The sequence below is a fragment of the Lithobates pipiens genome, unplaced genomic scaffold (assembly GCF_037356315.1).
Source record: "Lithobates pipiens isolate NorthernLeopardFrog02 unplaced genomic scaffold, aLitPip1_a1.2 Scaffold_16, whole genome shotgun sequence".
Lineage (NCBI taxonomy): Eukaryota > Metazoa > Chordata > Amphibia > Anura > Ranidae > Lithobates > Lithobates pipiens.
The window spans coordinates 249,865,091-249,892,828 of NW_027507748.1; the positions used below are offsets into that span (position 1 = coordinate 249,865,091).

Consider the following 27,738-nt stretch of genomic DNA (forward strand, 5'->3'; position numbering starts at 1 on the left):
TGAAGTAAAATTAGAAAAATATATACATAAAGCTATTTTTCAGAAATAAAAAAAACTGATAATTGGCATGTGCGTATGTATTCATCACCCTCTTTGTTATGAAGCTCATAAAAAGCTCTGCTGCAACCAATTACCTTCAAAAGTCACATAACTAGTGAAATAATGTCCACCTGTGTGCAATCTAAGTGTCACATGATCTATCATTACATATACACACCTTTTTGAAAGGCCCCAGAGGCTGCAACACCTAAGCAAGAGGCACCACTAATCAAACACTGTCACGAAGACCAAGAAACTCTCCAAACAAGTAAGGGACAATGTTGTTGAGAAGTACAAGTCAGGGTTAGGTTAAAAAAAAAAAATCAAAATCTTTGATGATCTCTAGGAACACTATCCAGTCTATCATAACCAAATGGAAAGAATAAGGCACAACAGAAAACCTGCCAAGAGACGGCCGCACACCAAAACTCACGGATCGGGCAAGGAGGACATTAATTAGAGAGGCAGCACTGAGACTTAAAGGGGTTGTAAAAGTTCAAGTTTTTTCACCTTAATGCATCCTATGCATTAAGGTGAAAAAACATCAGATAATACCAGCCCCCCCGTTTTACTTGAACCCGCTCACCTACTATGCTTGCCCCCGATGTCCTCTCCCCCACTCATTGGCTCGCGCTGCTGTCAATCACATCCAATGATGCGGTGCGCCGGGGGGTAGGCCCGAGTGATACAGTGAGCGGCTATAAGCGGCGGCCATATCATGGAGGTGCACCCGCAAGAACTAACCACCATGCGAGAGAGCCTGCATAAAGGCGGTTAGTTATTGCGGGGAGGAGCTGAGACAGCCACTGAGGGACCCCAGAAGACCAGGTTCAGGGCCACTCTGTGCAAAACGAGCTGCACACTGGAGGTAAGTATAATATGTTTGTCATTTTAAAAAAAAATTGTGTCTACAACCCCTTTAAGGTAACCCTGGATGAGTTCCACAGCAGAAACTGGAGTATCTGTTCATAGGACGACAATAAGCCGTATGCTCCATAGTATTGGGCTTTATGGCAGAGTGGCCATAAGAAAGCCATTACTTTCAGCAAAAAACAAAATGGCACGTTTTGAGTTTGCAAAAAGGAATGTAGAGACCCCCAATATGTATGGAGGAAGGTGCTTTGGTCTGATGAGACTAAAATTTTACTTTTTGGCTATCAAAGAAAATGCAATCTCTGGCGCAAACCCAACACATCACATCACCCAAAGAACACCATCCCCACAGTGAAACATGGTGGTGTCAGCATCATGCTGTGGGGATGTTTTTCAGCAGTTGGGACTTGGAAACTGGTCAGAGTTGAGAGAAAGATGGATGGTGCTAAATACAGGGATATTCTTGAGCGAAACCTGTACCATTCTGTGTGTGATTTGAGGCTAGGACGAAGGTTCACCTTCCAGCAGGACAATGACCCCAAACACACTGCTGCTAAAGCAACACTTGAGTAGTTTAAGGGCAAACATGTAAATGTGTTGGAATGGCCTAGTCAAAGCCCAGACGTCAATCCAATAGAAAATCTGTGGTCAGACTTAAAGATTGCTGTTCTTAAGCGCAAACCATCCAACTTGAAGGAGCTGGAGCAGTTTTGCAAGGAGGAATGGGGCAAAAATCCCAGTGGTAAGATGTGGCAAGCCCATAGAGACTTATCCAAAGGTTGTGAGGCCTTAAAAAAGCAACAACCCCCAAGTTATATAGAGAAAATTGTAAAATCAAATGGGGAAATTACATACGACCCAGAGGAAATATCTGAAACATTCCATACATACTATTCTAAATTATATAATATTAAGGATGGTAAGGATCACAAAGAAGGAGAAAACAAAGGGGAGAACATACAAAAATATGTAAAGGAAATGGCTATATTCAACTGTTTAAAAGAAAAGATGGAGGGGTTGGAGGAAGAAATTACAACAGAAGAAATTCAACAGACTATTGAAGAACTTGCTCTGGGGAAAAGTCCAGGGCCAGATGGATATACTGCCAGATTTTACAAGTCATTTAAGGAACAAATAATACCCATACTTAAGGAAACATTTAATTCTATATCTGTAGATCAACCATTTGCGATACAAGGTACAGAGGCTCATATAGTACTAATATTAAAACCCGAAAAAGATCAATCACTATGTAAAAATTATAGACCTATATCGTTGACCAATTTAGATATAAGAATATTCTCAAAAATATTATCCAAAAGAATAACGGATATTGTTTCAAATAATATAAGCCTGGAACAAACGGGATTTCTGAAAGGGAGGGAGACAAGAGACAATATCATTAAAACATGCACGTTGATTGAATACGCTCAGAGAACTGCCATCCCTACCTGCCTATTGGCTATAGATGCCGAAAAGGCATTTGATAGGGTGGGATGGCAGTTCTTAGAGGAAGTATTGAAACAAACAGCAATGGGACCCAAGATGTTAGGAAGGATCATGGCCCTATATAAGAACTCAAGGGCTAAAGTGAGAGCAAATGGGATATTATCAAAGTATATAAATATATCAAATGGAACCCGACAGGGGTGTCCCTTATCACCACTTTTATATATTATGATGATGGAACATCTCATGGAGGCTATAAGAATAAACAAAGATATTACGGGGATAAAGGTCAAAGGTAAAGAATATAAGATGGCCGCTTATGCAGATGATCTTCTATTATATATAACCAACCCTATAATTACTATACCAAATTTAATAAAAGAACTTGATAGATTTGGTGAAATTAGTAATTTCAAAGTAAATTATGACAAATCTGAATTAATGAATATTACATTAGAAGAGAAAGTTCAAACTATTGTACAAAAGAATTTTCCATTTAAATGGAAGCAACATGCGATAAAATACCTGGGAGTATATATTCCAAGAGATTTAAAACTTTTGCAAGATATGAATTACAACTTGGCAGTTCAGAAGGTAAAGAAACTTCTAGGCAAATATGATAAAATAACCCAATCATGGTTTGGGAGAGTAAATATTGTAAAGATGGAGATTTTGCCAATTATGCTGTATATCTTTCAAACGGTACCCATTATACCATCAAAAAAAATTATGAAAGATCTGAAAGAAATGGTAGAAGGCTTTGTATGGGCACATAAGACCCCTAGAGTAGGCAGGGAGGTATTAATTAGAATGAAAAATAAGGGGGGATTAGCATTGCCTGATTTTTTTAAATATTCACAAGCTGCCTCTCTAATGAGAATAATCGATTGGCAGCATAATGAAAAAGACAAGCAATGGATAAAATTGGAGGAAGACATATTAGGGGCTAAAATAAAACATCAGCCATGGATAAAACCTAAGACAACACCAGAGAGGAAGGAAATGCCTATCTTTGTAAAAACAACTTTAAAAATCTGGGATGATATGATAAAGAAAAAACAACTATCATCATTAATAGGCCCTATGACCCCTTTATTTGGTAATCCCGAATTTAATCCAGCTATAAAGGATAATACATTTTTGAAATGGAATATAGATGAACATGACCGGATAATACAAATCCTAAATGATGGAAATATTCCAACGTTTCAGGAATTGGGGCAAGAGTATAAAAACAAATGGTTTCAGTACTTACAGCTGAGGGCATTTATTGACCCAATAAAGACAATGATTAATAGACCTCCAACCATATTTGAACAAATAGCAATGAATAAGGATAAAGCAAATAAGAAATTAGCTAAGATATATAACCTATTACTTCCTGGTGGGGATATTAAAAAAATAGCAGGAATAAAAAAATGGGAGGAAGAAATAAGGCAGGAGCTGACAGAGAAAGAGTGGGGAGAGATATTTGAAGGAATATATAAAACACCCTTAGCTATTAAATATCAAGAAAAAAATTATAAAATTCTATTAAGATGGTATAGAAGCTCAGTGATTATGAATAAAATAAATAAACTGAACTCTGAATTATGTTGGAGATGTAAGAAGGAGAAGGGTACTCTAGAACATATTTGGTACAGTTGTTGGAAGATAAAAATATTTTGGGGTAAGATAATAAAAATATATCAGGAACTGACAGGTATAAGAATAAATCTTGATATAAAGACAATACTATTCTCCCATACACCTGAAAAACTAAAACGAAAAGAGATGGAATTTTTTTATCAAATAACTACAATAGCTAAAACTGTAATAGCACAGAAATGGAAAAAGGAAGTAGCCCCAACAATAATAGAGTGGAACTATGAGATGAGCGAGGTGTGCTTCATGGAGAAACAGATTAGACAAGAGGGATATGTAGAAAAACCGATGTCGGACTATTGGAAGAAATGGGAGGAATTGAGTACCTCAGGAAAATTGTGGGAATTTATGTAAGGGTGGGGGACTGAATGGATCAGTAATGACAATTAATTTTATTTTTTTTTTTTTTTTTTTTTTTTTTTTTTTTTTTTTGTGCGGTTATGTTTTTGTTGTGTATGGGGAATGTTTTATAATGATGTGAAAATTGAATGGAAAATTTTTGAATGTATGTTTCATAATATAAAAAATAAAGATAGATTTGAAACAAAGGTTGTGAGGCGAAAAAAAACATGAAAAATGCCAAGGAGGGGTGAATACTTTTGCAAGGCACTCCATATATATATATATATATTTCTATATGCAATCTAACAATCTAACCAAACTTTCCTTTTTTACAGCACCTAGTCAACCTAAGAACTTTAGATTCAGTGAGCCAAATCGTGAATTTATTATTTTGGAATGGAGCCCTCCAGAGCACCCAAATGGAAATCTAACTGGATATAATCTACGCTACCAAGCATGTGAGTCCTATCAAAGAAGGTTAACACAGCTTGTTATGCACTTGTTTTGCACCTGTGAAAAAGTATTTTTTTTGAGAAAGTGACTGATTTACTAAAGAAATAGAGCAGGTTCACTGAAATTTTCACTTTGCTTGGAAATTTTCTGTGCAGAACTGTGCAAGAAAAAACCCTGTTTTTTTTTTTTCTTTGCATGTGATCGGGTATTTTTTGCAAAGTTAAAGGGGTTGTAAACCCTCAATTTTTCACCTTAATACATTTTATACATTAAGGTGAAAAACCTTCTGTAGTGCAGCAGCCCCCCAAAGCCCCCCTTTTATTTACCTGAACCCGATCGTTACAGAGACGGGGATAAGCACAGTAGCTCCAGCCGCTGTTTCGGGTACTCATTGGTTAGATTGATAGCAGCGGAAGCCATTGGCTCCTAGTGCTGTCAATCAAATCCAGTGACTCGTGAGCCGGAGGTGGGGCCCAAGCCCTGCTGTCTGTGTCAGTGGATGCAGCAGCAGCAGGACCCAGGAGCACACCTGCACGAGTGCCCCCCATGGAACGCGGCTTTCCGTGGGGGCACTTGAGAAGAGCAGGAGCGTAGCTGAGGGAGCCTAGAAGAGGAGGACAGGGCCCTCTCTATACAAAACCCTTGCACAGAGGAGGCAGCATTATGCTGTGGATAAGTATAGCATGTTTGTTATTTAAAAAAAAAAAAAACGAACCTTTACAACCCACAACCCCTTTAAGGTTTTTTTTTTTAACATTGAAAAGGGAATAAAGCTTTCCTAAGGTTAGGAAAAATTACAGCAAGGGGCATTTTCTTTTAAAATGTTCGCTATTTATTCCCAATAAGAACCAAGGAAATAAAAAAATTGCATCCAAATCTGTTACCAACTGTCCCCCAAAACAGCACACCTTGTTAATTCCAGTGACAAGAAAGTCCACGTTCTTGCCCCTGCACGTGAATAGCTTCTTAGCCCAGCGCAATGCAGTGGTAGGCTGACAGCAGCCACAGTTATTCATAACTGATTCTTGCTGCTGGAATTTTCAGGGTGTGTGAATGACCTGTGTAAATGGACCCCAAAAATTATAATGTGCAGAACCGAAATTTTGCCAAAAAAAAAAAAAGATGCTCTGGGGCACAGGAATATATTTGGGGAGAAAAAGGCCTGGGCACCCGAGTGCTTAAAACTTGAAAGCCCCTATAAAAGGTAATCTCAGGTTTAATGTGGGAGAATATATAATTCAAATATTTAGGAAGTATAGTATGCAATCGATTATAGTCTAGGACTATTTCATTTAATAATCTATTATTTTTTACTACATTTTACAATCAGTTAATGGAACCAGATTTGCAAGACCATTGGTAGAGACGCTGTCACCAAATCAGACAAAATACACCTTGACAAGAACAGATCCTATTTCACGCTATCGAATCACGCTGAGTGCCAGGACTCAGGTTGGAGCTGGAGAAGTTGTCACTGTTGACACACCTCTCAAACCAGATGAAGGTAAAAGACAGAGCCTGGTAGATGTAGAATATTATAATGTTGCAAAAGTTTTACCACACATTGCATCAAGGTGTAGATGGATATTTTACATTTTGCCATTTGTTATTGTGACTGGTGTCATTTGGAAATGTCTGTTGTGATATAATTTCATGTCTTAGATGTTGCAGTGCAGCCATGCATGTAGGGTCATTTTGTTGCAGAAATACCTTGCTGGACTGATTTCTCATTGTCTTTGATACTTACACTCTCTAGTATGTGTGTTTATGTGTTCCACTCTATTTCTTTCTTCTCTCTATTCTTCCTTGCTCTTCCTTACTCTTGGCTTTCTGTGAGGTCTGCAGTTCCCCCCACGTCAGGTAAAGTAGTAACAGCAAGGTAACATGCATGGGGGCTTCATGCATGCTTACAGTTTACATTTTTGCATGACTGTCTATTTTTCATACAGGAAATTATTTCTGATGTGGTTGGCATTTGGACATGCTGCACAGTGACCATACTTTGCATAAATGTGGGCAAAATTGACAATTGAAAATTGAATGAGTACTAAGATGTTTTTTTTATGTGCACATACTCTTTTTAACATCAAGCAGCAAAGGATCAACAAAGATCAACAAAGAAAAAATGGGAATATTTTATTTTAACCTGATGATACTCAATTCCTATAAAGGTGCACTTAAAGTGATAGTAAAGGCTGTACCTACCTGCTCTGTGTAGTGGTTTTGCACAGAGTGGCCCAAACCTCCTCTTCTGGGGTCCCCTGCTGGCATTCCCAGCTCCTCCTCATCTCTGTGTGCCCCCATAAAAAGCCACTTCCTATGGTGGCACACATGCGGGTTCAATCCTGAGCCAGGCTGTGTACATCTATTGACACGCAGTGCGTCTTGTCCCCTGCCTGAGTTCTGGTGAGGAGAAAGAGCAGCGCTCAATCAAGATCAGGCACAGGTAAGTATGTAAGGAGGGGCTGGAGAGAGAATACATTAAGGTAAAAAAAAAACTTTAGCCTTTACAGCCACTATAAAAAATTATGTACCAAAACATCAAGCTATGTAACTCTTTTACCACAAGGTGGCTTCCAAGTTCCTATGTTATAACAGCTTGTGAAAAACTCAGCAGTGTCTTGCATCACATTTAAACAGTGGACACGTATATGAATATATTAGCAGTTAATATCTGGTTGAAAGCTAATAGGAAGTGCAAAACCAAAATCCCCTCAAAATATTACAGCTTCATAACCTGAAAACCTGAAAATGATAATTTTCAGGACAGTCATTATTTCGTATGTTTGCCATCTGTGCCTACATTTGATTTTGTAAGTGTATGGGTGTGCAGGACATGGGGATGCCTCTTTTAATTTCCTTAGACATTAAATAATATAACTAAATCCTCACTCCTACCCCTGCAGTTTAAAGTTTTAGTGTATATAATTTCCTTGGATGCCACAAGATGTCCCTTTTCATTTGTAACAAATGTCTAAAATCGAGTTAGTCACTTAGTAGGAAGCCCTTTAAGTTGGCATCTCTCCTTTTATTAAAGTGGATGGAAACTCGAGGCATGAAATTTGAGCTGGGCAGATATATCTGTAGTGTTTTCTTATCTATCTTCAAAGCACTATGTCCCATGGCTTTCTCCTGTTCTGTTCTTCTGTTATCAGCATGATAACCTCTGACAAGTTCTCTGACACAGGAGATAAAAACCAGCCTGGAATTAGTGTCAGTGAAAGGTTGCTATAAATAGATTAGCAGACAGCTTGTCTTGACTTGTCAGAGCCCAGCTCTGCACATTCCTTCCTTCCTTTGCCTATGAGGAGTGGGGGGGGTGCCTTTCTTCCAATCAGCTGTTCATTCTAATGGCCAGAATATAAAGGCATTCAGGGATTCAGGGATTATAAAGGCATTCAGGGGAGCATTGGACCTATGATGGACTTGACTAAAAAATGTAAGCTAAACTCCAGGTGACACTTTATAAGCAGTTACAGAAATTTATTTTTTTCTTTTGGAAAAAAGGTTTTGCATGAAAAAAAACTGATTTATTGTAAGCATCCCTGACAGTGTTTATTATTTTATCTCAACCTTCTAAATGCTACTTCATGTGGACAGCCTGGTCCACTTAAAGTAAGCTGAAAAATAACATATTTGCTGGCTGGATCACAAGCTAAAAATAAAGGAAAAAGGCCTAAAAAAAAGAATACAAATGCAGCCATTTAATTTGATGTAGTGCAATTTTACCACTTGCCAACCAGTCGCTTACCTGGTACGTCAACGGTCTTCAGGTGGTTGTACCCGGATTTGCAGCTGATGGTCGGCTTTCTTGAGCAGCAACCTAGTTCGCTTGATTGTTATTTCTAACAGCTGGAGGGGACGTCTCCCCCACCGCCTTCCGCAGCTTTCTCAGGCTCTCCCATTCAGACAGGGTACCTGAGCAACCAGGCACATCTGCCCGCTGGCAGGAGAGGCACACAAAGCCGGTATAGGCTTTGATAGCCTGTTCGCTATAGTAACCTAGAAGCAATGACATGACATCACTTATGGTTTAACCAGCTGTCAACGCTGCCATTTTTAAAAAATCTTATCGACCTCAGATCTCTCCATAAAGAGTACCTTCCACATGTCTATTGATGTCACAAAGATGATTTTATTCCTTGTGACAGCTAAAAAAGTGATCAAAAATTGTTTAAAGCAACAATGTAAAAATAAAAAAATAACCAAAATAACTGGTAATAATTGATTAATTATTATTAATAATAATTTATTTTGCAAAGGCAAAAGTGTGCACCGGTCCTGCACCTTCGCAAACAGCGACCATCCCACACATGTTAGGTATCACCGTGAACATCCGATAATAGGCAGTAACTCTAGTACAAGACCTCTTTTGTAAATCTAAAGTAATTACGGTACCTGTAAAGGTTTTTAAAGCGTCGCCTATGGATAGTAACATTTACGTCATTTGTTGCCGTTGCACGGGTGTGCACAATTTTAAAGCGTGACATTTGGTATTTGGTATCTAATTACTCGGCGTAACATTATCTTTTATATTTTACAAAAAAGTTATTATATATTGGTTATATATTGTTGTTTTTTTTTGTTTGTTTTTTTTTTATAAAATTGTAAAAAGTGTATTTTTTCCCCAAAAATTGCATTTGAAGAATCTCTGGACAGTGTGTAAAGTAGAAATTTGCAAAACCCTACCAATTTATTCTCTAGAGCCTCTTCTTTAACCACTTTCAGACCGGACCATTTTGCTGGTAAATGACCAGAGGTCTTTTTACAATTTGGCACTGCGCTGCTTTAACTGGTAATTGCGCGGTCATGCAATGTTGTACCCAAACAAAATTTGCGTCCTTTTCTTCCCACAAATAGAGCTTTCTTTTGATGGTATTTGATTGCCTCTGCGATTTTTATTTTTTGCGATATAAACGTAAAAAGACCGCAAATTTTGAAAAAAAATGATATTTTCTACTTTTTGTTATTAGAAAAATCCAATAAACTCAATTTTAGTCATACATTTAGGCCAAAATGTATTCAGCCACATGTCTTTGGTAAAAAAAAAGTCAATAATTGTATATTTATTGGTTTGCGCAAAAGTTGTCACATCTACAAACTAAGGTACGTTTTCTGGAATTTACGCAGCTTTTAGTTTACGACTGCCTATCTCATTTCTTGAGGTGCTAAAATGACAGGGCAGTACAAAACCCCCCCAAATGACCCCATTTTGGAAAGTAGACCCCCTAAGGAAATTGATAAGAGGCATGTTGAGCCCATTGAATATTTTATTTTTTTGCCTCAAGCGATTGAATAATGACAAAAAAAAAATTTTTTTTTTTTTTTTACACAAAGTTGTCACTAAATGATATATTGCTCACACATGCTATGGGCGTATGTGAAATGACACCCCAAAATAAATTCTGCTGCTTCTCCTGAGTACGGGGATACCACATATGTGGGACTTTTTGGGAGCCTAGCCGCGTACAGGGCCCCGAAAACCAAGCACCGCCTTCAGGCTTTCTAAGGGCGTAAATTTTTGATTTCACGCCTCACTACCTATTACAGTTTTGAAGGCCATAAAATGCCAAGATGGCACAAAACCCCCACAAATGACCCCATTTTAGAAAGTAGACACCCCAAGCTATTTGCTGAGAGGCATGTTGAGTCCATGGAATATTTTATATTTTGCCACAAGTTGCGGGAAAATTACAAACTTTTTTTTTTTTTTTTCACAAAGTTGTCACTAAATGATATATTGCTCATGCATGCCATGGGCATATGTGAAATGACACCCCAAAATAAATTCTGCTGCTTCTCCTGAGTACGGGGATACCACATATGTGGGACTTTTTGGGAGCCTAGCCGCGTACGGGGCCCCGAAAACCAAGCACCGCCTTCAGGCTTTCTAAGGGCGTAATTTTTTGAGTTCACTTCTCACTACCTATTACAGTTTTGAAGGCCATAAAATGCCAAGATGGCACAAAACCCCCACAAATGACCCCATTTTAGAAAGTAGACACCCCAAGCTATTTGCTGAGAGGCATGTTGAGTCCATGGAATATTTTATATTTTGCCACAAGTTGCGGGAAAATTACAAACTTTTTTTTTTTTTTTTTTTTTTTCACAAAGTTGTCACTAAATGATATATTGCTCATGCATGCCATGGGCATATGTGAAATGACACCCCAAAATAAATTCTGCTGCTTCTCCTGAGTACGGGGATACCACATATGTGGGACTTTTTGGGAGCCTAGCCGCGTACGGGGCCCCGAAAACCAAGCACCGCCTTCAGGCTTTCTAAGGGCGTAATTTTTTGAGTTCACTTCTCACTACCTATTACAGTTTTGAAGGCCATAAAATGCCAAGATGGCACAAAACCCCCACAAATGACCCCATTTTAGAAAGTAGACACCCCAAGCTATTTGCTGAGAGGCATGTTGAGTCCATGGAATATTTTATATTTTGCCACAAGTTGCGGGAAAATTACAAACTTTTTTTTTTTTTCACAAAGTTGTCACTAAATGATATATTGCTCACGCATGCCATGGGCATATGTGAAATGACACCCCAAAATAAATTCTGCTGCTTCTCCTGAGTACGGGGATACCACATATGTGGGACTTTTTGGGAGCCTAGCCGCGTACGGGGCCCCAAAAACCAAGCACCGCCTTCAGGCTTTCTAAGGGCGTTACAGTTTTGAAGGCCATAAAATGCCAAGATGGCACAAACCCCCCCCCCCAAATGACCCCATTTTAGAAAGTAGACACCCCTAAATTTAGGGGTACACTAGTGAGACTAGGTAATAAATGGCGGGTGCCCTGAAACTATAAAAAAATAACTAACCAACCAGCGTCACCTGTAACAGTTATATGGTGATCACTGGTGAAAGGGTTAACTAGGGGGCAATCAGGGGGCTTTATGCGGTAGTATATGGGGGTCCCTGGCGCTATAAAAAGCTGCGGCGAACCTAAATACCTACCTGCCTAACTAGCGTCACCTGTGACACTAATACAGCGATCAGAAAAACGATCGCTTATTAGGCTGGGTTCACACTGGAGCGATGCGGGAACGCCACGAATGCGCGGCGGGTTCCCGCATCGCATGCCTCCCGGCGGCAGTTCACACTGCCCTATGCGAACTGCTGGGAGTGTCAGTGAAATGTTAATGACACCCCCAGATCAGTTCGCATATCGCAGTGCGATCTGCAAACTTGGATCGCATGGTGTGAACACCCATGCGATCCGATTCTGCTGCGGACCAAAAAAAGGGTCCCGTGCGAGTTTGCGGCGGGTGCGGCGGGTGCGACACGAATTCAGCCATACTATCTGTATAGCTGAACTCGAATCGCACAGAGATCGGATGTGATTTGCACTGCAGTGCGGTGCGAATCACATCCGTTCTCATAAACCGCTGCAATGTGAACCCAGCCTTAGTGACACTGGCGACGGGGGGTGATCACGGGGTTAAACCTTTATTGGGGGGGTTAGGGGGGTACCTTAGAACTAAAGGGGGCTAACCCTAACTGCCCTAACAGTTATTAGTCACAAATGACACCTGCCGGGTGATCAGGGGGTTAAACCTTTATTAGGTAATAAATGGCGGGTGCCCTGAAACTATAAAAAAATAACTAACCAACCAGCGTCACCTGTAACAGTTATATGGTGATCACTGGTGAAAGGGTTAACTAGGGGGCAATCAGGGGGCTTTATGCGGTAGTATATGGGGGTCCCTAGCGCTATAAAAAGCTGCGGCGAACCTAAATACCTACCTGCCTAACTAGCGTCACCTGTGACACTAATACGGCGATCAGAAAAATGATCGCTTATTAGGCTGGGTTCACACTGGAGCGATGCGGAAACGCCGCGAATCCGCGGCGGGTTCCCGCATCGCATGCCTCCCGGCGGCAGTTCACACTGCCCTATGCGAACTGCTGGGAGTGTCAGTGAAATGTTACTGACACCCCCAGATCAGTTCGCATATCGCAGTGCGATCTGCAAACTCGGATCGCATGGTGTGAACACCCATGCGATCCGATTCTGCTGCGGGCCAAAAAAAGGGTCCCGTGCGAATTTGCGGCGGGTGCGGCGGGTGTGGCGGGTGCGGCGGGTGCGGCGAATGGCTGAACTCGAATCGCACAGAGATCGGATGTGATTTGCACTGCAGTGCGGTGCGAATCACATTCGTTCTCATAAACCGCTGCAATGTGAACCCAGCCTTAGTGACACTGGCGACGGGGGGTGATCACGGGGTTAAACCTTTATTGGGGGGGTTAGGGGGGTACATTAGAACTAAAGGGGGCTAACCCTAACTGCCCTAACAGTTATTACAGTCACAAATGACACCAATGCAAAAAAAAAAAAAAAAAAAAAAAAATGACATTGGTGTCACTGTGACTGGGGGGCAGGGGTAATTGGGGGGGTGATCGGGGGGTAAAGGGGGGGTGTGAGTGTGCCTGGCATGTTCTACTGTGTGTGGGATGTGTTGGTGCAACTCACTGATCCGCTCTCCTCCGTGTCGGAACGAAAAATACCGACACGGAGGAGAGAATACATCACTTCCTCTCCTGTGTTTACATTACAGGAGAGGAAGTGATGTCACCGGGGATTTCCATTCGTCGGGAGCGATCGCGAGGGGGTGGCCATGAATGAATGGCCGTCCCCTCGTCCGGGATCGCTCCCGAACGAAAACCGACCGCCGCAGGCACCGGGCGGGGGCCCGATCGGGCCCCCGACCCGCGGGAGGCAAATCACGTACATGTATGTGATTATGCCTGCCTGTGCCATTCTGCCGACGTACATCGGCGTGAGGCGGTCGGCAAGTGGTTAAAAAATATAGAATGTTTGGGGGTTCTAAGAAATGTTTTAACCAAAAAACTGATTGTTTCATGCAAAGTGCCAGAAAAAATATTTGTTGTTGGGTTTAATACTGCTTTCAGTAAAGGTGGGTGAAGCCCAGCAGTGGTTGATGGGCAACAGAGATAGAATAAGAATTCTTCCTTTGAGACATAAGTCAGGACCGTGTCAGTGCATACATGCTGGGGTGTACATTGCACTACTCCTCTATGGAGGGAGTAAGGGGAAACTGGAACTGTAACCCCTTGTCTGAGAAAAGTATGGGCTCAAAGAAATAACATGTGAACATGGGTTTCCTCCATTAGAATTTAGTGGTTTGAAACATTACAAAAGTAAGTGCTGCGGAAGTAACTGAGAAGTAACAGATACTTCTATAGATCCTGGAAATGTACAGTAAAGTGCTGAGTAGTGATGGACGAACGTTTCGCCCGGCGGTCGTTTCGCGGCGAATTTCCGACATTCGCGGTCCGCACGTTCGAACGCCTTTTTCCGTCGTTCGCCGCGGCGGACTTACGTGTTTAATGTATACAAGAACTTTAACCTTTGGTGACACGTTTATCATGTGATACAGGACAGCCAATTGAGACATGACAGCACATGGACACTTGGACATTCCCCCTAACCTATAAATACACCCGATCCGGTGGCCATTTTACATTCTTTCTTCTGTTACGATAGGGACAGGTTCCTGTGTGGAGTAGGGAGAGATAAACCACTAGCTATTTGGTACACAAAAGTTCTTTTCAGGACTGGTATAGGTGTTAGGTGTTGATAGGTTTGCTGTGCTGCTGATTCTTGCAGCAGCCTGAGTGTCTTTTGTTAGTTTAGAGAAAGGGAAAGGACGGTGTATGCTACAGGGACAGCCAGATTAGTCTTTCATCATCATCATCATCATCATCATCATTAGCTGTTACTATCAAGGTCCACAAAAGAGCTGTTCCAGTAACCACTAATCGTTCTCTTTTTTTGCCAATTTGTATAGGGACAGGAAGGAAGCAGTGTTGTCAGGCAGTGAGGGTAATTTTAAAGACTTGCTGTTATTATTAGTTCCACAAAGGTTCTTTTCAGGACTGGTATCAGTGGTACAGTAATAGGCTTGTACATGTATAATATTCTTTCTTCCAAATATAGAAAGGATATTATACTTGACTGCTGCCCTTCTGCTGCAGTCTGCTAAACATTCACAACTCACTTGTTCCACAAAAGTTCTTATAAGGACTGGTAACTTGGTATAGGGTGCTACGGTACATAGGCTTGAGTGCGGTACAGTCTGCTGTTCTGTAAGGACCGCTATCGGTCCACAATAGATAGGGTTGACGTGCACCACTGCTGACCGCTGCCCTATACTGCAGCAGTCCTTCAGCGGTATAGGGACTGACGTACAGTCTGCTCACTTCCTTGACCCAAAAAAGCACACCGTACTATATGCCCCTACCCTCCTCTTTGAAGAGGTTGAGCGGTGTCATATTTCTACTGGGGCTGCTTATGATATCCCTGTGCTGTGCTGACTTCCTCCTGGGGGTTCTTATTATGAAGGGATCACACTATCCCTGTGCTGTGCTGACTTCCTCCTGGGGGTTCTTATTATGAGGGGATCACACCATCCCTGTGCTGTGCTGACTTCCTCCTGGGGCTGCTTACGGTGCTGCTGTCAGTGCTGTATGTCACGGTGCTGCTGTCAGCGCTGTATGTCACGGTGCTGCTGTCAGCGCTGTATGTCACGGTGCTGCTGTCAGCGCTGTATGTCACGGTGCTGCTGTCAGCGCTGTATGTCACGGTGCTGCTGTCAGTGCTCTGTATTACGGTGCTGCTGTCAGATGCCTCTATCACGGTGCATGTGTCATTCCGGTATGTCACGCTGCTGGTGATCATCTCCTGCACCCTCTTCTTTGCCTACCCTGGTCCCTGACCTTCCCTCTCCTCCATTGCCTTCATTAGCTCCATAGTCCTGAATTGTTAGAACAATTTCCCAAATAAAATAAAAATGCTTGTAGTTATCGATCCCAAATTCACCTCATACATGTATTATGTCATTGTCCAGATGGTGGGACTACGTTTTACCCCCTAATAATTACCACGTGGCCGCAAATTCGACATGAAGGTTTGCAAAGTTCGCCTCCCATTGAAGTCAATGGGGCCCGCGGCGAACGTTCGGTTTCGCGAACGTTTGGGTCCGTTCGCATTTCGCTTTCGCGAAACGTCCCGTCGGAAGTTCGTCCATCACTAGTGCTGAGCATTCATTTTACAATCCAGCCTGGACGGTTGTAATTTATAAAGAGAGCTCAGCCTTTCTAGCAGCCTAGAGAGCAATGCCAGTAGAAGATGAAAGAGAAAAAGGTCTGTGTATCACATACATGGCACTTTTGCAGTGGGCATATATTAGCACTTATAAAAAAAGGGTTTCTAGGCTGTTTTCACACTAATCTGCAGGTGTAACGCAGCGCATCTGTGGCTTTCCCATGGATTAGCTGCACTGAGCCATTGACTTCTATTATATCCTGTGGGTTTGGTGTGCTTTCTGAATGTACACAAGATGTAACAGAAGTCTATGGCTCACTGCAGCTAACCAGCAGTAAAGGCGTAGGTGCACTGTGCTGCAGCTATGGTGCAGGTAAACCACAGCACATCAATGTGAAAGTAATACAATTCCTGAGAGCCTCAATCAACCCAAAGCCTAATACTGTAGATATCACTAACCAGCTGCAAGTGTAAGCCCCCGTACACACGGTCAGACATTCCGACCACAAAATCCGTCGGAAAACCTCTGACAGATTTTGAACACATGGTTGGGCAAAGTTGTTGGAAAATCTGATCGTTCGGAACGTGATGACGTTCGTTCATTATGACGGGACTACGTTGAGGCTACTAACCAATAGCTTTGGTCTCGTAATTTGATCTGAGCATACGTGGCACTTTGATCGGAATTCTCTACAAACGATCGGACAAAGTCCGTTTGGATTTTTTTTTGTCTGAAAATTTGAGATCCTGCTCTCAAATTTTTTCTGTCGGAATCTCTAAAGGAAAAAGTCTGATAGAGCCCACACGCTATCGGATTTTCCAACAATATAATCGGGCCTTTTCCTTAAGGAAGCATTACACTCATGAGCTTGTACAGACAAAAAATAGTAAATTATACGCTGCGCTTTAGAATATTACACAATAAATGCGCGCTGAAGATTAAAACAAACACGTGTAGTGTTAATGTGACGTAAGTGACATATGTGACATAGATGTGGTATGAACAAAATAAAAACAATAAATATGTCAATTAAAAGATTCATAATAACGTGCTCATGTGCATCCAAGTGCTGTGTAACACAGATATAAGTGTCCGGTGGTATATAAGGTGGTAGTATATAAGGAACAACACTAGTCCAACTTTAAATAGCAAAAAGTGCTATTTTGCAAAAACAAGTCTTCTTATAAAACAATACTGTGACAGTCCTGTTGAAAAAAGTGCATATGCGTGGTATCCAGTAACAGCACTGCTGACATGCTTATAAATCCATGCGTCTAAGGATGATTGACAGGTGTTGCAGATAATGCATTAGTGCTCTTATTCCAGTGACTGCCTAGGTATTAAATGCTCACCTTGGAGAGTGTGACTTAGCAATTACGTTCAGTCAATACACGCTTGTGAACCATCCCCTGGGTTCTAAAATTATAACAGGATCCTGGGCTTCCGCAGTATCTCAGGAATAATGGGAAATAAAAAGCCTTGATAGTGTGATATCGCTTTAAACATTTTATTAAACAAATAAGAACAATCCCCCAATTGGGTACTCACATGTACCAGGTGCGTCAGTTCACCACTCTGTGTATGGCATGAAATATTACAGCGGCTGGTTTTGGAATGGTGTATGCTTCCTCCTAGGCAGATAGACTGCCTCTTGTACCATCCTGGCCCCTCCCTCTTTGGTGTGCTTTCTGAATGTGCACAAGATATAACAGAAGTCTATGGCTCAGGGCAGCTAACCAGCAGGAAAGGCGTAGGTGCACTGTGCTGCACCTATGGTGCAGGTAAACCACAGCACATCAATGTGAAAGCAGCCTTATAGGGAACAGCAAGGGCTCATTTACATTTGCGGTTTGGGGGTGGTAAAACCCCATCGTTTATTGTGGCCCACAACTGGTTACTAGATCATTTAAGTGGCCCTCACTCTTCAAAAGTTTGAGCACCCCTGTGTTAAAGTGTTTGTAAAGACAATTTTTTAGAACTTAATTAATAAACATGTTGTACTCACCTGTCTGTGCAGTGGTATTGCACAGAGCAGCCCTGAGCCTACTCTGAGATTCCCCACTTGTAATCTTGACTCCTCCTCATCTGTGTCTGTCTGCCCCCATTGCAAGCACTTACTGTAGGGGCAGTTGTGCAGGCTCTCGAGCTAGGCTAGGTGTGCCCAATAATTCCGCCACACCCCTTTTAAATAGTACTTTATATATTCCTAATGTTCAGCATTAAATTGAAAGTTCAGCCAGGTTTCATATATGTATATATGTATATATATATATATATATATTTAATATGCAATTTGCAACAGGAAGTGAAGAACATTCTCCCTAGACAGGGCATAGACAACAAGAAAAACTGACAGTGGTTCTAACCCTCCCTTACATTATCTAAATAAGAAAAAAATAAACTCTGGCTGGGATTTAACCACTATTGTGAAATAATTTTATGTAAGAATGAACTCTGTGCAGGCAAATGGGGTGTAAGAATTACATATAGTATAAGGACCAACTGTATCTCATACTTTCTAAAACTGGTACAAGATCACTATACAGGAAGTCCCTGGGTTACAAACAAGGTTCTGTAGGTTTGTTCTTAAGCTGAATTCATATGTAAGTTGGAACAGGTAAATTTTTAAAGCATAACTTCAGCCATAGCATAGGAAAGGGTTAACACACCTATAACATTTGTTTTGCTGTCTGTGCCCCTGTTCAGAAGACTTCATCTCACTTTCTGTCCCTGGGACAATTGGATTTAGAAAATTCTGGGTTGTGGAAAATAAGGATTGGTTATAATGCTTGAGTGGAGACATCCTTTTCCCATACAAAACTCCACATACCACATACACACAATCGGAATTTTGGTTGGAAAAAGCTCTGATGGTTCTCCCAACGAAATTCCAATGGGATTTCGCTCAAGCTGTCTTGCATACACACGGTCACACCAAATTCCAACCGTCAAGAACCCAATGACATACAACACGTACAACAGGACTAGAAAAAGGAAGTTCAATAGCCAGTAGCCAATAGCTTCCGTCTCGTAGTTGAATCTGAGCATACGTGAGTTTTTGCCCGTCGGAATTGCAGGTTTTTCTGACCGAAAAATTGAGAACATGCTCTCAATCTTTTGCTGGCCGAAATTAGTCTGATGGAGCATACACACGATCGCATTTTCTGACCAAAAGCTCTCATCTGTCTTTTGCTGGCCGAATTTCCGATCGTGTGTAAGCATCATTACAGGAGTGAATTGCCCTTCCTAGGGGTAGATTTCTTCTCACTTCCTGTTGTCTCCCTCCACTTGTAAATATGAGTCGTATGTAAGTCAGATGTGTGTAACTCGGGGACTGCCTGTATTACATTTTTACTAAATTAGAACTATCTTTTACATTTCAGTAGAAAATCTATACATAACCTTACTGAGTACACAGTTTTAAATTTGGTTTAAAGGTTGACCAGACTGGAGATATCGCCAAATTGTATAGTTCACAAAATAAAGCTGTGCAGAGACATATAATATATAATTTTTGGGTAAGTTGTCATAAAAGTAATTAAATGAGATTGATTGGTCATGCCCTTTTTTTGTTTGATTCCTGATTTTTATTTTTTGTTTAATGCCATACAGTTTCTGTATGCTTGCTCTCTATAGTTTGATAGATGATCACTTTTGCTCTATGTTTTTCCTAACTGTATTTTTTACCTAGGTCTTTAATGATTCTTGTATGTCTTAGTTGTATCCACACATGAGGCTTACTCTTTGTGACTCTGTCGCCTGGTTTACTCCAGAATTTGAAGGATAACTGCATTTAAAAAAAGATAAATGCATTTCTTCCGTAGGCCTGCATGTTATAAGATATAAAAAAGTGTACCTGTTCAAAACAGAAACATTTCTTTGAGGCTAGTATAACACTGGCACAGTGGTGGCATCTTCAAGGTCTCCTGCATAATAAACACAAAGAGGAAGATGATGTAAATGGTTTGTACTAGAGTGGCCAATAATTAATAAGATTCAGCTTAACGTGCCCTCTCCACCTATTCCTCTACCTACCCCTTGTATTATTATGCAGTTGCACTGAAAATGTGAAATCGTGAACTGCAATTTTATTTAAAGTGCATTTTCCTTACAAAAGTGACATTGTATTAAATAGATAATGGTGGGTTGAATCACCAGCTTCTTAAATATTTTGTGGATTCTGTTGAAGAGGTATGGTCTTCATAAATTTATAACTGCATCCATGTATTACAAGGAAACTATTCTACCTTTCTATTACAGTGATTCATTTACAATATAAAGAGTGATGCTTTGTTCTGACTTTATAATGGACATGTTGTCATGGCCCAATGCATGTAATACATGTATTAGCTTCATTTCAGCTAAAGTAAACACATTGCAACAAATATATTTGAATCCTGCTTAAAAGACACAGTGCATGTGTGTCAGATTTACATTCATGAATTGATCTTTGGACCTAATGTCACAATGTATGCTTTATACCTTTTGGATAAGGCTTGCATCTTTCTCTTCTGCTTTCTTGTCTCATTCTTAGTTGCCCCTACGTCTCCAGTATCTCCCACGGAGGCACCTACAGAAATTCCAACTGTTCCCCTGACCACTCCTGGTACTACCACCACTGTTACTACTACGACTGTTACTACTACGACTAGCACAACCACACTCTCTACAACTACCTTCATTACTGCTACTGAAATAAGGCAAACAACAGTGGCTAGCATCCACGAAATAGGTACTAACCACCTGAAAGGATTGCTTTTATAACAAACATGCCACACATAGCTGTGCAATGTTTCTTTATTACAGATCATTTAGATTGTAATATCCTAAATTGAACCAAGAATTAGATTTGTCTGGTTATTTTATTATAAAGTGGTTTGTGTAAAGGGGCAGATACACCATTTAAACTTGTGTTTAACAGATAATGGAGTTGGTTTACTAAAAGAGCAATGCATGTTCACTTGGTAAAGTTGAGTTTTACTAAGGCCCCTTTCACACTGGTACGACAGAACAGTCATACGACTGTGGATCTGACTTTGCCCATGACTTGAAGTCCGACATGCATCTGTCTTCAATGAAGAGGGATCCTACTTTGATCCCCAACAATACCAGGCACTGTCTGGTATCATTCTTTAGGGGGAACTCCACGCACAATGTAAAAAAAAAACGTCATGGGTTCCCCCTCCGAGAGCATACCAGGCCCTTCAGTCTCGTATGGATTTCAAGGGGAACCCACACGCCAAAAAAATGGCGTGGGGTCCCCCCCAAAATCCATACCAGACCCTTATCCGAGCACACAGCCCAGTAGGTCAGGAAAGGAGGTGGGGATGAGCAAGCGCCCCCCTCCTGACTGAGCCGTACCAGGCTGCATATGCTCAACATGGGGGAGTCGGTGCTTTGGGGCGGGGGGCCCTTGCCCTCACCAACATGGAGCTTGAGGTGGGGGGGCGCAGGGCACCCCTGCACCAAAGCACCCACCCCCCATGTCGAGTGCATGCGGCCTAGTATGGTTCGGGGGGGGGGGGGGGCTCGTTTACTGGTGCTCTAGAAGATCCATGACAGGAACAGGTTTTTTACTGGCTTTTACCAATTTCTGTTTATATGGCCTGTAAGAGAACCATACATAAAATTATCAGGAGGTAAATTTATTTTTTATTTATTTCAGGTACTTTTTATAGCGCCGTCAATTTACGCATTGCTTTTACATATACATTGTACATTCACATCAGTCCCTGCCCTCAAGGAGCTTACAATAAATTCTCTAAATACTGTAAACTGCAATGTAAAAGTCAGGCACTTCTCCATGCTTCTTTGTCTAGACACCCTCTTACAGAAAAACCTTTCAGGTTATTGTTAAGGTTCTCTAAAATAACACAGTATTAGCAGAGATCATCTGCCATTTTAAACTTTTGAAATAATGACTTACTGAAAATACCTCTCATTTACATTACTAAGCATGGTGGAAAATGACCAAGATGCTGTGCTTATGCAATTACTGTGGTATTCCTACTCCTTGGAGGCTGCTAGCTCTGTGAACAATATACCCCCCTATCTAAGTGGATAACAGATATTGTGTGATAAATACAATAAAATGCTGTGCACCTCTTATGTGCATAAATACTGTGCTCTTGTAATCCATGTAAATGTGAAAAAGAAATCTGATAAATAATCAACTTATTTAATGTGGTAAATATCTAGTGAAAAACTATAAAGTGAATTTAAAGTTCATCCAGCATGTCCTCTATACTTAAATAAATTATATAACCACAAATAAATGTCTTTAAAAAGTCCAGTCCTTCATCATCAAATCTTCTTCATCCAAAATATGTGCTCCAGCAAACTGTGCAAACAAAACAATTCCTTCTCAGAACACAAAAGATGGGCACACTTTCAGCATTTGATGGCACAGTGACAGAGTTTGATGGGCAGAGTGGCGGCATTTGACGACACAGTGGTGACATTTGGTGGCAGTGGCAGCATTTAATGGGCACAGTGGTGGCATTTGATGGCACTGTGGTAGCTTTTGATGGGCACAGTGGCAACGTTTGATGGGCACAGTGGCAGCATTTGATGGGCACGGTGGCTGCAATTGATGGGCACAGTGGCTGCAATTGATGTCTTTTTTTTTTTTGAATTTTTCAGTTTGCTTGCGCCCCCCCTCCCCCTAAAAAATGTGAGCACTAGCCGCCACTGGTTTATATGTGTGTGTGCATAGGTACATTTATATATATATATATATATATATATATATATATATACAGTGGTGTGAAAAAGTGTTTGCCCCCTTCCTCATTTCCTGTTCCTTTGCATGTTTGTCACACTTAAGTGTTTCGGAACATCAAACCAATTTAAACAATAGTCAAGGACAACACAAGTAAACACAAAATGCAATTTGTAAATGAAGGTGTTTATTATTAAAGGTGAAAAAAAATCCAAACCATCATGGCCCTGTGTGAAAAAGTGATTGCCCCCCTTGTTAAAACATACTATAACTGTGGTTGTCCACACCTGAGTTCAATTTCTCTAGCCACACCCAGGCCTGATTATTGCCACACCTGTTCACAATCAAGGCATCACTTAAATAGGAGCTGCTTGACACAGTAAGGTCCACCAGAAGATCCTTAAAAGCTACACATCATGCCAAGACCCAAAGAAATTCAGGAACAATTGAGAAAGAAAGTAATTGAGATCTATCAGTCTGGAAAGGGTTATAAAGCCATTTCCAAAGCTTTGGGAATCCAGCGAACCACAGTGAGAGCCATTATCCACAAATGGCGAAGACATGGAACAGTGGTGAACCTTCCCAGGAGTGGCCGGCCGCCCAAAATTACCCCAAGAGCGCAGCGACGACTCATCCAAGAGGTCACAAAAGACCCCACAACAACGTCCAAGGAACTGCAGGCCTCACTTGCCTCAGTTAAGGTCAGCGTTCATGCCTCCACCATCAGGAAAAGACTGGGCAAAAATGGCCTGCATGGCAGAGTTCCAAGGAGAAAACCACTGCTGAGCAAAAAGAACATCAAAGCTCGTCTCAATTTCTCCACAACACATCTTGATGATCCCCAAGACTTTTGGGACAACATTCTGTGGACCGATGAGACAAAAGTGGAACTCTTTGGAAGGTGTGTGTCCAAGTATATCTGGCGTAGAAGGAACACTGCATTTCATAAAAAGAACATTATACCAACAGTAAAATATGGTGGTGGTAGTGTGATGGTCTGGGGCTGTTTTGCTGCTTCAGGACCTGGAAGACTTGCCGTGATAAAAGGAACTATGAATTCTGCTGTCTACCAAGAGATCCTGAAGGAGAATGTCCGACCATCTGTTCGTGTACTCAAGCTGAAACGAACTTGGGTTCTGCAGCAGGACAATGATCCTAAACACACCAGCAAGTCCACCACCGAATGGCTGAAGAAAAACAAAATGAAGACTTTGGAGTGGCCTAGCCAAAGTCCTGACCTGAATCCTATTGAGATGTTGTGGTATGACCTTAAAAAGGCCGTTCATGCTCGAAAACCCTCTAATGTAACTGAATTAGGACAATTCTGCAAAGATGAGTGGGCCAAAATTCCTCCAGGACGCTGTAAAAGCCTCATTGCACGTTATCGCAAACGCTTGGTTGCAGTTGTTGCTGCTAAGGGTGGCCCAACCAGTTATTAGGTTTAGGGGGCAATCACTTTTTCACACAGGGCCATGATGGTTTGGATTTTTTTTCACCTTTAATAATAAACACCTTCATTTACAAATTGCATTTTGTGTTTACTTGTGTTGTCCTTGACTATTGTTTAAATTGGTTTGATGTTCCGAAACACTTAAAGTGTGACAAACATGCAAAGGAACAGGAAATTAGGAAGGGGGCAAACACTTTTTCACACCACTGTATATATATATATATATATATATATATATATATATATATATATACACAGTATATATGTGTGTTTACAGTAATGTGTGCACATCTTATGTATGCACTTTTAATCCTGACCCCCTATATGTGTACAATCAGAACCTCAGATTGCTTTTTAGAGGCACTTGACAGCTGGTAAAGAGGCAATATGTTGCCTACTGACTGCCTGTTTTAACCCCTTGAATGCATCATCACTATGCTGCAACTACATGCAATGCACACAGTTGCAGGGTGGTTTCAGTGTAGCCCCATCCACCAAGGGGTATACTTCAAGGGTGCCCTGGCTGGAAAAAGATTGAGAAACCCAGACATAGAGGAACCCATCTCTCCATTTTCCTCCTGCAGTCGCTGAATGCCTGTGGGAGGGAGAGTAGGAGAAGTGGGGGGAATGGAGAAATCGGTTCTTTTATATGCAGCCCCCCACTTGTGACCGGCCCTGTTGTTCCACCACCAGGCTCGGAGAAAAGAGCCCTGTCCGAGGGTCAGGGGGCCCTTTATGGTTTCTTGCATCAGGGCCCAGGGGGTTCTAGTTACGCCTCTAACTTCAAGGCTAGTTTCTGGATTAGTTCCCATAAGTTAGTGCTTCTGGTTACTGAATAAGTGGTAGATAGAGCTTTTTGCCAAGCAAAGGTTTGGTAAATTGTCCGAAAATCTCTCTCCCATTTCTTAAAGGGAGTGGTTTTAATGAAGGTGTCTTTTTGACTGAACTTAGTATAAAATAGAGATATACCTTTCATTTCGGTGTTGGATATCTTATAAAATGTTGTTTGTTGTTTTGTAGGAAGTGTTGGATCTGAAGATAGTTGTAATAGATTGGGGATTGTATATTTCGATTAGTAGGATCAGAACATTTTCATGGCTGGGCCTATTAAGAAGATCTTCTACTGTCACTAGGCCCTTAGATGGCCAAGTTGTAATATTGTGGTATGATATTGGAGAGACTAAGAATGGGAAGAGGGAGATTTGTACTAGTTGTGTCATCTAATTGTAAATCTGTGATTTCTTGCCATGTTGCCAGTGCAGCTCTGATAGTAGGTGAAAGCGAGAAATGTAAGATTGTAGTGAAGCGACTAGCTAGCATAAAGTTGTATAGGTTGTCTCCCGATATTTGGGAACATTCTAGTTCTGCCCACAATGTGATAGTGGAAGGGGGGAACCATGATTTTCATTGGGTGAGAATTACAGCTTTGTGGTAGTCTTTTATTTACTACATGTCCCATTCCTCCCGCATTTCTAGTAATGCTGCGTATACACGATCGGACTTTTCAACGGACTTGGTCCGGCGGACATTCTGACAGACTTTGCAGCTAAGGTCCGCCGGACTTTCATAGGAAAGGACTTGGCGACACACGATCACTCCAAAAGTCTGACGAATTCGAGAGTGATGACGTATAATAAGGAAGTTCATAGCCAGTAGCCAATAGATGCCCTAGCGTTGGTTTTAGTCCGTTGGACTAGCACACAGATGACCGGATTTTTCCACTGGACTCATGTCCATCAGAAAGATTTGAAGCAAGTTTTATTTCTAGGTCCGCCAGACTTTTGGGAAGAAAAAGTCCACTGGAGCCCACACACAATCAAATTGTCAGATGGATTCCAGTCCGCTGGACCAAGGTCATCGAAAAGTCTGCTCGTGTGTACGTAGCATTAGAGTAAAGCCCCATACACACTATCAGATTTTCTGCTGATTTTTGTCTTCAGATTTACCAAAACCATGTAGTGCAAGGGCCTGCCTGATTGCATACAAATTGAAACTCCTAAGGTTTGACCTCATATTATATGGTTTTGGTAAATCTGAAGGAAAAAATCAGCAGAAAATCCGATAGTGTGTATGGGGTTTAAGTTTACTAAAGAGTGACTCGCTTTCCTCCCCTTCCAGAGGTAACAGTTAAAGCAGAGCTCCACTCTAAGTTGGAACTTCCACTCATCGGATTCCTCCCCCCTCCGGTGTCACAATTGGTACCTTTCGGGGGGAGGGGGGACAGGATACATAATATATGTAAACAATTATGTAAAGGCATAACAGTAAGACCCCATTCACACCTGAGCGTTTTGTAGCCCTACGCCTGAAGCTACAAAACGCTGAAGGGGAAAAAATACATTATTCTCAATGGAGATGGTTCACATCTCCACTCCAAGTCGCCTGAAGCCCTACGCCTGAAGCTCAAACAAGTTCCGGACCCTTTTTTGTCGCGTGAATCGGGCTGATTTGGGCGTTTTCATTCCCATAGAAACTAATGGAAACGCTCGATTCGAGCGTTTAGCGCGACAACGAGCGTTTCTATGGGCGTTTTGACGCTGTATCTGCTCAATGCTTAACAGTGGTGACCTTTTGCCCTGCACAAATTCACGACCAAACGCGGCAAAAAACGCCGCGAATCGCGGTAAAAAACGCCGCAATCGCGGTAAAAACGTCGCAAATCGCGGTAAAAAACGCCGCAAAAAATGCTTGAAAAAGCTACGCTCAGGTGTGAATGCAGCCTTAGGAAAAAAGACATTGGCTCAAGCAAAATAGTATAGTTATTCAACTAAGATTACCATATATACATAAGTGCAGCGCTTAAAGATACCTATATCCATAAGTGAAAATATGATTTGAAAAAAAAAAATAAAAAAAAATGATATTGGTGAAAAAGTCCACTAGAATCAAAAAATAAGTGTAACCAGTCCCAAAATGAATCTCTATGGATCTCAAAGTATTACTTCTGGGACTTTTTGAAGTTGTCAGATGGTATTCGTGGCAGAATAGTTCGCAACCATCTCAGACCTCAGAGCCTCTTGCAAGTAGATTTTAAACAGATTAAAGAAAGTTAGGTACTCTTACCAGATGGGTTGGACACATCCACCGTATAGTAGTGTGTCATACGAGCTTATGGGGGGGCTCCAGCCACGCACCCCAATACACTAGCCGAATGGTGTTTTCCCCTCAGGATTCCTTGCGATCTCCAGGTGGAAAAGGTGAATAAAGTTTCTGAACCGTGGATCGTTGAAGGACTTGGTACCAGAATTCTCGTAAGGATTCACCATAGGGGGGACAAAGCATAAAAAACGCCTCGCATGGTGAAATACAACCAATGATGGTTTATTGAAAAAATTCTAAATAAAACAGAACTAATAGTCTATAAAAATCACGTGATACATAAAAACAAAGTAATTGCAAGGTTGAGAAGGTCTGAGAAGGTTGCGAACTATTCTGCCACGAATACCATCTGACAACTTCAAAAAGTCCCAAAAGTACCACTTTGAGATCCATAGGCCGCGTACACACGGGCGGACTGTTCGCCCAACTTTGTCCGTCAAACAGTTTCGGCAAACAGTCCGCTCAAAATTAGCATGGACGGACATGGCCACACACGGCACTTTTTTGAGCGGACTGTTTCAGCGAACTGTTTGCCAAACAGTTCGCTCAACTTTTGAAATGAACGGACTCGCCCACGTAAGGCGGAGGCAAG

General features: G+C 41.5%; 1 protein-coding gene across 19 annotated transcripts in view; it reads left to right on the forward strand.

Annotated features, from left to right (window-relative positions):
• The window catches only part of NFASC (neurofascin), a 259,426-nt gene that overhangs the window by 198,828 nt on the left and 32,860 nt on the right, over positions 1-27,738 (forward strand). For 10 of the 19 annotated variants that reach the window (XR_013274473.1, XM_077481264.1, XM_077481260.1 and 7 more), the window contains 4 exons: positions 4,683-4,805; positions 6,131-6,304; positions 6,646-6,660; positions 20,411-20,608. Coding sequence is in view for 18 of the 19 variants with exons in the window: in XM_077481264.1 (XP_077337390.1) it covers positions 4,683-4,805; positions 6,131-6,304; positions 6,646-6,660; positions 20,411-20,608 (510 nt within the window). In the remaining variant the exon portion in view is untranslated. The remainder of the gene's footprint in view (positions 1-4,682; positions 4,806-6,130; positions 6,305-6,645; positions 6,661-20,410; positions 20,609-27,738) is intronic. The other 9 variants (XM_077481271.1, XM_077481274.1, XM_077481273.1 and 6 more) reach the window with 2 other exon arrangements.